We start from the raw sequence: 12,167 nt of genomic DNA on the forward strand, positions 1-12,167 counted from the left end.
ATAATTACACTGAATGTAACTGGATTAAAGGCACCACTGAAGAGACAGAATTGCAGATTGTATAAGAAAACATGGTCCATCATGTTTACAAGAGACACATCTTAGACACAAATACAAAAATAGACTAACAATCAAAGGTTGGAAAAAAATATCAAGCAAATGGCAATCAAAAAAAGAGCAAGAGTAGCAATATTAATTTCTGAAAAAATAGACTTTAAGACAAAAACCATTATAAATAGTCAGAGAGATTAATACACCACTGTTTTGGTTACCTAGTACAGCTCTGACAGGAATATACCACAAATGGTATAGCTTTCACAAACAGGAGTTTATTCTCTTACAGTTTGGAGGCTAGAAGTCTGAGTTCAAAGTGCCAGGCTTTAGGGACTGGGTGAAAGCCCCTCAACCTTCAGCTCTGCCTCTTGCTCCTAGCTCACTAAAGCTGGAGGCTTTCTTCACTCGGGCAGCTGCTGGCTGCTAAGGCTTACAAACCCAAGGTCTACAAGTGAAAAAGCACAATTCCAATATTACCAAACCATTGATTCAAGTCATTGACTCAAAGCTATTGATTCAAGGCCATTGATTCAAGTCCATTAAAAGTCCCAAGATTGGCAGACCACAGAAGGCTGCTGAACAACGACTTAGCTACATGCAGGGTCCAAGCATGCCAAAAAGCTGTAGATCATTCTCAAAGCTATTCCTTTTGTATGAGAAGCAGACCACATCCCTACTCAGCTGCTTGCAGCAGATTTCACCATGGAGTTGACTGCCAGTCTCATCATGAGGAATAACTACCACTAGCTGCCCAGCCACTCAAAACCAGGTCGAGTCAAGTTGATATATAACCTTAACTACTACAACCTCTTTCAACGAAGGACAGAAACAACAGAGAAGAAACTCAACATAGATACAGAAGATCTAAACAACACAGTCAACCAACTAGACCTCACAAATGTACATTTCACCCAACAACAAAATATACATTCTTTTCCAGTGCTTGTCAAATTTTCTCCACAATAGACAATGTCTTAGAGCACAAAATGAACCTCAGTAATTTTAAAATCATCAAAGCATCTTCTCAGATCACAATGGTACACAATTAGAAATAAACAACAGGAGGATCAAGGAACAAAAATATCAAACACATGGAAACTGAATAACACACTGGTTAAAAACTACTCAGTAATAGAAAAATTAAAAAATGAAATATAAATTGCTTGAATCCAATGACAATGAATACATAACATACAGAAACCCTTAGGACACAGCAAAAGCAGTTCTCAGATGACAAGAAATAGCAATAAACATAAAAAAGAATGAAAATTAATATCTTAAACCAACAACTCCAACAATTAGAAAAAGAGCAACAAAAAAAGCCTTCCATAAGGAAGGAAGGAATAAAGATTCAAGCAGAAACAAATGAAACAAAAAAATAATAGAATCACCAAGACTAGAAGTTAGTTCTTTGAAAGGATTAATAAAATTGGCAAACCAGTGGCAAATTTAGCAAAAGTAAAGAAGGAGAAGATGCAAAGAATGCAAATAAGAAATGAAATAGGCAATGTTACAACAGAACCTACTGAAATGAAAAAGGATAATTACAGAATAGTATAAAGAATTGTACTGCAACAAATTTGAAAAGAAAGGGCTAAACTTCTAGAAAGAGTTACCTAAACTAACACAATCTGAGGTAGAAAATTTGAAGAAGCTCATCACAAAAGAATAAACTGAACAGGCCACACACACACACACACAAAAAAAACCTCCCAACAAAAAAAGTCTTGGCCCACACAACATCACCAGAAAATCTTTACCAAACATGCAAAGAAAAGCTAACAGCAATCCTGCTCAAACTATTCTAGAACATAGAAAAGGATGAAATACTTCTGAACTCATTCTATGAAGGAAACAACACTGATACCAAAACTAAGCAAAGCCATAATTAAAAAAGAAAATTACAGACCAATATTCCTCATGATGCAGAAATTCTCAATAAAATACTAGCCAATTTAATCCAACGTCATCTCAAAAAAATAATATTCATGACCAAGTGAGATTCTTACCTGGTATGCAAGGATGGTTCCACATTAGAAAAACAATCAACATAAACCACCACATAAATAAAACAAAGGTAAAGAACCACATGACCCTATCAATTGATGCAGAAAAGGCATTTGACAAAATGTAACACCCATTCTTGATATATGTGCTCGGCAAATTTAATGGCATTGCTAAAAGGGCAGAGAGTTGACATCTTCTGACCTCCTCTAACTATACAATCACTATCAGCAACCCAAGGCCTGTTACCATTAGGCCAGACATGCCACCACCCTCCAGCCCACTTACCAACGTTGACAACAACCATTCCTCCTGTGGCACCTACTACCTCTCTGCTGAGTTCAATAATTCACTACAGAGGCCACACAGAACTCATAGATTACAGAGATTATTAGGGAAGCAACAGGCTACAATTCAAGTTCAGGAATGCACTCAGGATACAGTTCTTTGATCAAAACAGTCTCCCCTCTGCTGTGCCCTTAGACATGCCTCTCTGACCCTTGTCCTCTCAGCCTGGCCTCTGCCTCTGTGGGACAGGTAAGCCTGCTACTCTTTCCCATGCCTCTTTGTTCCACTGCCACCATCTCTCAGCCAGGCATATCTCTCTCTCTCTCTCTTTCTTGGCTGGCCATCTCTCTCTCAGCCAGACATCTCTCTCTCTCAGCCAGACATCTCTCTCTCTCAACGTCATGTCTCTCTTAGCCAGCAGTCAGACAGATTCCTTCCTGCCTCTAGGAGAGCTCAGTTTTAGCCTGGCAGAGTGGCAAAACCAATCAATCCCAAGATCAGAATTCTGAGAGAGAGCAAGCTTCCCAGAAGATTACTTTGTACTGCTCCAACAGAAATATACCAGGTGGATAACATTAACAATCAGGAGTTTAAATTGCATGGTCCTTCCCAGTAATCCAGTGGGAGTTACAAACACTATGGCTAGGAAAGCCATACCATGTAATTTACTACACCACAGGTATATACACAAAAATAGTGCCTGACATTATTCTCAGTGAAGAGAGATAAAAAGATTCCTCTTGAGAACAGGAATCAAACAAGGATGCCCTTTATCACCACTCCTATTCAATGTTCTGGGAGCTCTGGTAGCATAGTGCCTAAGGTGCTTGACTGCTAACCAGAAGGCTGGTGGTTCAAACCCACCAGCCACTCCTCGGAAAGAAGGTGGGCAATCCTACTTCTGTAGTGATACTGCCTCAGAAACCCAAGGAGAGGTCGCTATGAGTTGGGGCCGACTCGACGGCACATAACAACAACAACAACATTCAATATTCTATTGGACATTCTAGCCAGAGCAATAAGGCAAGAAAGGAAAATAAAAGGCATCTGAACTGGCAAAGAAAAGCGATCTCTATTTGCTGATGATATGATTCTATACATAGAAAACCCTAGAGGGGTTGAACAAGAAAACTACTGGAGCTAATATAAGAATTCAGAAAAGTGATAGGATACAAGATAAACATACTAAAATCAATAGATTCCTCTACACTATCAGAGAACTCTGAAATGGAAATCAGGAAAACAATACCACTTACAATGTGTAGAAAAAAAAAAAAAAAAAAACTGCCATCAAGTCATTTTTGACTCATAGTGACTCTATAGGACAGAGTAGAACTGCCCATAGGGTTTCCAAAGCTGTAAATCTTTATGAAAGCAAACTGCTTTATCTTTCTCCTGTGGAGTGGCGGGTGAGTTTGAACTGCTGATCTTTTGGTTAGCAGCTGAATGCTTTCAACCACTGTGCCACCAGATCTCCTTCCATTTACAATAACCACCCAAAAGATGAAGTACCTATGAATCAATCTAACCAGAGACACAAAAGACCTATACAAAGAAAACTACAAAACTAATGCAAAAAGCCAAAAGAGACCTTCATAAATGGAAAAATGCACCATGCTCTAAGATCAGAAGACTTAACATTATAACAATGATAATACTACTCAAAGAAATCTACAGAGATAATATGAACCTGATCCAGATTCCAGCAGCATTCTTTAAAGAGATGAAAAGTAATCACCAAAACTTTATATGGAAAGGAAAGAGACCCTGGATAAACAAAGCACTACTAAAGAAAAACAAAGTAGGAGACCTGTTGTGTTGTTGTTATGTGCCATTGAGTCGGACCCGACTCATAGTGACCCTTCCTTGGGTTTACGAGGTGGTATCACTATGGAAGTAGATAAAAATTAGAGAGATGTAAATCAAAACAATAATGAGATATCATCTCATTTCAGCATTAATAGCAAAGTTCAAAAAAAACAGAAAATAACAAATGCTGGCGAGGGTATGGAAAGACTAGAACCCTTCATACACTACTGTTGGAACTGTTAAATGGTACAGGCACTGTTAAAAGTGGTATGGTACTTCCTTCAGAAGTTGGAAATAGAAATACCATATGATCCAGCAAACCCACTACTAGGTATATATCCTAGAGAAATAAGAGCCCTGACACAAACACATATATGCACACCTATGTTCATGTCAGGAGCTCTGGTAGCATAGTGCCTCAGGCACTTGACTGCTTATCAGAAGGCTGGCGGTTCAAACCCACCAGCCACTCCTCAGAAGGAAGGTTGGGCAATCCTACTTCCGTAGTGGTACTGCCTCGGAAACCCAAGGAGGGGTCGCTATGAGTCGGGGCCTACTCGACGGCAAACAACAACAACAACATGTTCATGTCATCACTATTCACAATCACAAGATGGAAATAACCTAAATGCCCATGAACAGATAAGTGGATAAACAAACTATGGTACATGTACACAATGGAATACTGTGCAATGTTAAAGATAATGATGAATCTGCAAAACACCTAGTAACGTTGAGGAACCTAGAGGATATTATGCTGAGTGAGATTAGGCAATCACAAAAGGAAATACTATATGTGATCACTACTGTAAAAAGTTAAGAAAAGGTTTACATACAGAAAGAATTATTTTTTGAAGTTTACCAGGGCTGGGAGGAGAAGGGAGAGTAAGTCAGTAACTCCAAAACCAAACCAAATTCACTGCCGCAGAGTCAGCTGCAACTCATAGCGACCCCTCCTTGGGTTTCCAAGGCAGTATCATTACAGAAGTAGATTGTCCAACTTTCCTTCCGAGGAGTGACTGGTGGGTTTGAACTGCCTGTGATATGCAGACACAACTTTGCTTGATGAAACTGAGGATGACTTGAAGCACTTACTGATGAAGATTGAAGACTACCATCTGCAGATTGGATTACATCTCAGTATAAAGAAAACAAAAATTCTCACAAGTGGACCAATAAGCAGCAACACACAAAAAAAGAGAATATATTGAAGTTGTCAAAGACTTCACATTACTTGGTTCTACAATCAACACCAATGAATTTAGCAATCAAGGTATCAGAAGTACCTATGTACCTCGGCAGTGAGGTTTTTTTTTTTGGTTCTTTCTCCTATCCTGATGCCATGTACTTCTTCATATTATTTGTTCAACATACAGATTGAAAAAGTATGGTGAAAGGATATAATCCTGACACACTACCTTCCTGATTTTAAATGATGCACTATCCCCTCATTCTATTCGAACGGCCCCCTGGTCTATGTATTGGTTCCTGGTAAACACAATCAAGTGTCTGGAATTCCCATTCTTCTCTATGTTATCCATAATTTGTTATGATCCACACCATCGAGTGCTTTTGCATAGACAGTAAAACACAAGTAAACATCTTTCTGGTATTCTTTGCTTTCAGCCAAGATCCATCAGACATCAGCAATGATATCCCTCATTCCATATCCTTTTCTTAATCCAGCTTGCTGTTCTAGAAGTTCTCTGTCAATATACTGCTGCAACCATTTTTGAGTTATCATCAGTAAGATTTTACTTGTGTGTAATATTAACGATATTGTTCGATAATTTCCACATTCTGTGGGATCACCTTTCTTTGGAATGGGTACAAATATGGATCTCTTCCAGTCAGTTGGCCAGGTAGCTGTCTTCCAAATCTCTTGGCATAACAAAGTGAGTGCCCCCATTGTGGTATCCATTTATTGAAACATCTCAGTGGGTATTCCATCAGTTCCTGGAGCCTTGTTTTTTGCCAATTCCTTCAGTGAAGCTTCAACTTCTTCTTTCAGTACCATTGGTTCTTGATCATATGCCACTTCCTGAGATGGATGAACATCAACCAAATCTTTTTGGTACACTGACTGTGTATTCCTTCCATCTTCTTTTGATGCTTCCTGCATCATTCAATATTTTGCCCATAGAATCTTTCAATTTTGCAACTTGAGGCTTAAATTTCCTATTCAGTTCTTAAATGCTGAGCCTGTTCTCCCCTTTTGGTTTTCTAACACCAGGTCTTTGCACATTTCACTATAATAATTGACTTTGTCTTCTCAAGCTCCTCTTTGAAATCTTTGTTTCAGCTCTTTTATCTTGTCATTTCTTCCATTTGCTTTAGCTACTCTCTGCCCAAAGTCAAGTTTCAGAGTCTCTTCTGACATCCATTTTGCTCTTTTCTTCCTTTCCTTTCTTCTTAATGACCTTTTGCTTTCATCATGGATGATGTTGTTGATGTCATCCCACAATTCCTCATGTTTTTGGACATTGGTGCTCAATGCATCAAATCTTTTCTTTAGATTGTCTCTAGGGATATAACCAAGGTCATATTTTGGCTCCTGTAGACTTTTTTAAATTGTCTTCAGCTTCAATTTGAACTTGCAGATGAGCAGTTGACAATCTGTTCCACAATCAGCTCCTCGCCTTGTGTTAGCTGAAGATATTGTGCTTCTCCATTGCCTCTTTCCACAGGTGTAGTCAATCAGATTCCTGTGCACTCCATCTGGAAAAGTCTACGTGTATAGCCACCATTTGTGTTGTTGAAAAAGGGTATTTGCAATGAATAAGTCATTGGTCTTGCAAAATTCTATCATGTGATAGATCTCCAGTGTTATTTCTATCACCAAGGCCATATTTTCCAAATACTGGTGATTCTTGTTTCCAACTTTTGCATTCCAATTACTAGTTATAATCAACGCATCTTGATTGCATGTTCAGTCAATTTCAGAGTACAGAAGTTGGTAAAAATCTTTAATTTCTTCATCTTTGGCTTTGGCGGTTGGTGCATAAATTTGAATAATAGTAGTATTAACCGGTCTTCCTTGTAGGTGTATAGATATTATCCTATCACTAACAGCATTGTACTTCAGGATAGATCTTGATACATTCTTTGTGATGATGAATACCATGCCATTCCTCTTCAATTTGCCATTCCTGGCATAGTAGATCATATATTGTCTGATTCAAAATGGCCAAAACCAGTCCATTTCAGCTCACTAATGCCTAAGATATTGATCTTCATGCATTCCATTTCACTTTTTAAAACTTCCAGGTTTCCTAGATTCCTACTTCATATATTCTATGTTCTGATTATTAATGGATGCTTGCAGCTGTTTCTTCTCATCTCGAGTCATGTCATATCAGCAAATGGAGGCCTGAAAGCTTTGCTCTATCCACATCATTAAAGTCAGCTCTACTCTGAGGAAGAAGCTCTTCCCTAGTTGTATTTTGAGTGCCTTCCAACCTGAGGGCTCATATCAGGCAATGTTTCAAGGCTATTCATAAATTTTTCCAGTAATATATCAGACAGTATTTCACTGCTATTTATAAGGTTTTCACTGGCCAACTCTTTGAGAAGTGAGTGGCCTATTCCTTCTTCCGAGTCTGTCTTAGCAACCACCACAGTAAGAGAAACTGACAAGATAAGTCATCTCCATTAGCTGTTCTGAACCTCTCTGCTCACTTCCTGGTCTCCTTCATCCACTTCAAACCCTCCACCCTGGCTCACAGCCTCCCTCAGCATTCCAAACCCACCACACTGCCTCACTTCCTTCCTGGCCTTCCTCGGCTGCTCCAAACCTCTGTGCTGTCTTGCTTCCTTCCAATAGGCATGTAAGTAAAAAAAATAATAGGAAGTATTAGAGCAACATTTGCCTACGGATAAAGTTAAGCAGGCAGGAAGGAATAGGAAAGAAAGACAAAAGGAAATGATAATCACAGGGAGTAATGGGAAGAGTGGTGTTACGTTGTGGAGATTGCAATGAATGTCACAAAACAAAACGTGTATGAATACAAAAACAATTTGTTCTGTAAACTTTCACCCAAATTATAATAAAAAAAAAAAAAAGTGTTTTCCCTGTTGTAAAAAACAAGCAATTGTCTATTTTTTTTTTTTTCTTCTGGGCTCTAGAATGCATTGGCAAGTGCTGGTATCTTATATAGATTATATAGAGTCATGATTTTCCAACAAAGAAGCTTCTCATAAATTTTTCTCCTCTGTAATAGCATTATTCATAGCAATCAAGGAGCTTAAAGACAGGCACAATGTCTTACTACTTCAGATATACTCTACCTAAACAATGCTTCAATACAATAGATACTCAATGTATGTTTGAGTAATCTATACTTTTGTACCTACATAGTCTAAGAATATTATGATATCCTTATAACAGTGTGTTACATTGGTTTCTACTAATTCCATTTGCATATAAATTTTACAGATTCTGTATAATCTTGATCTTGTGTTTCCATGTGTAACTGCATTATTGTGGCATGATGGCAAGATATGCTCAATAAAAGCATAAGAAGTATTTAAAACACATTTTGGTATAAATAAGGAGCTCTGGCAGCATAGTGCCCAAAACTTTTGACTGCTAACCAGAAGGTTGGTGGTTCAAACCCACCAGCCACTCCATGGAAGGAAGACTGGGCAATCTACTTCCATAAAAATTTACCACCTCTGAAACCCAATGAGGGTTTCTATGAGTCAGAATCAACTCAATGGCAGTGGTTTTGGTTTTGGTTTTGGTATAAATACAATTTTAGCAATATCATAACATTGTTATTAGCCTTGTTTGTCTACCTACAGAAACCTAAAAATATTATATTAATACTGTAAATCTTAAAACCATCATAGACCTCAATATAAATAGAATTGATGTCACTTACATGACCTATCACTTTTCAGGGGAATGACACGCTGGGGAGAATTTGATGATCTTTATCATATTAGTGAGCTAGACAGAATCCAGATTCCTGCGTGTGAAGCAAAGAACTTCAAAGAAGGTCAGTATCAAGACTTATTAGTAAGGCAGGCTTTTTTTTTTAACCAGTATAAAATAATATTCCTAAATTTTTTCTGAAATTTAACATTTTATACACCACTCTTCATTGAACTCTTGCTATATATATATAAAGTCTTTTAGGAGCATACTAATTTAAGTGATTGTAGTGCCCATATGATGTTTAAGAACCTTACTGTGTTATATACAAATATTATGACTTCTAAAAATTTCTGCAAGTTACATATTTATTAGATTAGGAGAGGTAATGGTTTGAATGAAGTCTGTGTACATAAAGAAGGATGCTGTTAAATTGTGAGGATTGCAGTGAGTGTCATAAAACAAAATGTGTATGAACTGTTGAATGGAAAACCAAATTGCTTTGTAAACTTTCATCCAAATCACAGTAAAAATAAATAATAATGATCATCCTAATCCTTGTTCAACAACAACAACAACAACAATAATAATGAACAAGGATTAGGATAACTCATTATTATTTATTTTTATTGTGATTTGGGTGAAAATTTACAAAGCAAGTTTGTTTTCCATTCAACAGTTCATACACACTTTGTTTTGTGACACTGCAGTCCTCACAATTGAACAGTACTCTTCCTACTTCCTCCCAGTGCTTACCATTTCCCTCCATCTTTCTTTCCCATCTCTTCCTGCTTTCTGAGCTTTATCCCTGTAAAAATGCTGCCCTTTTGTCTCATATGTTTGATTGTTCTAAGGAATGCTTACCTCCCTGGTGCTGTTGTTTGTCTTATAGACCTGTTCATTTTTTGGCTGAAAGATGAACCAGGAGGGTTGAATTTAGTTCCAGGCTTGATGGGTGTCTAAGGGCCATAAGCTTCAGGGTTCTACCAGTCTCTATCAGATCAGTAAGCCTGGGTTGTTGTTTATTTTTTTTTATGATTCTGAATTTTCTTCCACATTTTTCTCCCACTTTATTTCGGACCTCTTATTGTGATAGGATCATTTATTACGTTCAGTACCTTTTAATGTTAGACCAAGCCCCTCAGACTTAATCCTTTTAAAGTTGAATGTCTTATTTAACTAATTTAAATAAGATTTAATTTAATATAACTTACATAACATTGTATCTTTCAAAAAGGCAGATATGCTGGGATCACTATTTATATTTCATAGCTTTATTTCAAACACTTGTTTCAAAAGAGAAAAAATAAATTTGCTTGAACAGCAAGTGGGTTGTTAGAAAACTTGACAAAGTAATTAAAATTGTCAGCTCCTGTGAGATATGACATTAGTCATCATAATAATGAGGAAGATGTGATACTACTAATAATAATAGCTATCATTTAATGAGACTCTGCTATGTATGAGGCATGGTACTTCTTATTTTACATGTAATTCTCAAGTACATATAGAGATATATAGAGATCCAAGGATGAGCTAATGACTGAGGCTAGAGGGTGGGATTTATTTTTCAGTGATGGTGATTTAATCAAACCAGGTGTAGACTAAGCAGGATATTCTACTAGAATTATCTTTATGAGCTTACCAACAATTTACATTTTTTAGTTGTTATTTTTTTCCAAGACCTTCTCAATTTGGCCTACTTTTCTTTATCCACAACAAACCACATCCTATAACAAACATGATCTTCTTCCAGGGGTTCTTTATCTTATCTTATGGGTTCTTGAAATCATGTTATATACAGGGTAGTGTAGTGGATAAGGCATTTGGCTGCTAACCAGAAGGTCAGTGGTTAAAATCCACAGATGTTCCATGGAAGGAAGATGAGCTGATCTACTTCCATAAAGATTTACAGCCTCAGAAACCCAATGGGGTTCGCTAGGATTCAGAACTGACAAGATGGCAGTGAATTACCTAATTCTTTGAATTCCAAGGAGACCCAGTGTCTTGGCATCAAAGAAAACATAAAAATCTACTTCTATCCTCACACATCAAAATCTGATAAGCACAAGTGCTAGAGAAAAATGAAGGATCCCACATTTATTTGATAATATTCTAACCATAATGTTGTTGTTGTTATGTGCCATCAGGTCAAACGTGATTCATAGTGACCTCTCCTTGGGTCTCCGAGGTCATATAACTATGGAAGTAGATTGCCCAATCTTCCTTCCAAGGAGTGGCTGGAGGGTTTGAACTGTCAGCCTTCTGGTTAGCAGTGAAATGGAACAAAAATGCCACCAGATAGTCCTGTTCTTAGATACTAACAGTTAAAGAAATGAGCAAAGATGCTAACTACAAGTAGACAAAGGAGCAGAAGACAGGTTTGAAATCTGCCTCTTCAGCATGGAATATGTTATATCTCAGCCCAATTCCATTTAAGCACTCTCTGCACACCCAGTAGATAGGTGAGTCCAAAGGTAAATTAGAGGGAAAAAAAAAGGAAATCTCTCAACGAGATGGATCAACATAGTGGCTACAAAAACGGACTCAAATGTAGCAATGATTGTTAACAATGGTGCAGGACTGGGCAGTATTTTGTTCCATTATACATAGCTTCACTATGAGTCATAACCACCTCAATAGCACATAATAACAACAACAATGCTATACTATAATCTTATATGTCAAAATCTGCTCTAGAAATTGGACTCACTCAATAACTTGATTATGACTAGTAGATTATGGATCATTGTTGTGTATGCATGGACAATTGAAAAAAAAATGAGATAGTGGGCAATTATGGACAAAAAAAAAATCTTCTATATAATGTTTCTTGCATGCTCTGGAAAATAAATTATAAGTTACCATTCTATATATATAGGAGCTCTGGTAGCATAGTGCCTAAAGCATAGTGCCTAAATTATATGTTACCATTCTATATATATAGGAGCTCTGGTAGCATAGTGCACTTAACTGTTAACCAGAGGCTGGTGGTTCAAACCCACCAGCCACTCCTCAGAAAGAAGGTTGGACTTTCATAGTGATACCACCTCAGGACTCAAGGAGGGGTCACTATGAGTTCGTCCTGACTTGAGGACACTTAACAACAACAACTATATATATAAATATATATATA

General features: G+C 37.4%; 1 protein-coding gene across 1 annotated transcript in view; it reads left to right on the forward strand.

Annotated features, from left to right (window-relative positions):
• The window catches only part of RASSF6 (Ras association domain family member 6), an 89,283-nt gene that overhangs the window by 72,093 nt on the left and 5,023 nt on the right, over positions 1–12,167 (forward strand). The window contains exon 5 of the mRNA XM_007955491.1: positions 9,058–9,155. Coding sequence (XP_007953682.1) covers positions 9,058–9,155 — 98 coding nt within the window. The remainder of the gene's footprint in view (positions 1–9,057; positions 9,156–12,167) is intronic.

This window comes from Orycteropus afer, unplaced genomic scaffold, assembly GCF_000298275.1.
Source record: "Orycteropus afer afer isolate SDZICR_OR568_19922 unplaced genomic scaffold, OryAfe1.0 scaffold00505, whole genome shotgun sequence".
Taxonomy (NCBI): Eukaryota; Metazoa; Chordata; class Mammalia; order Tubulidentata; family Orycteropodidae; genus Orycteropus; species Orycteropus afer.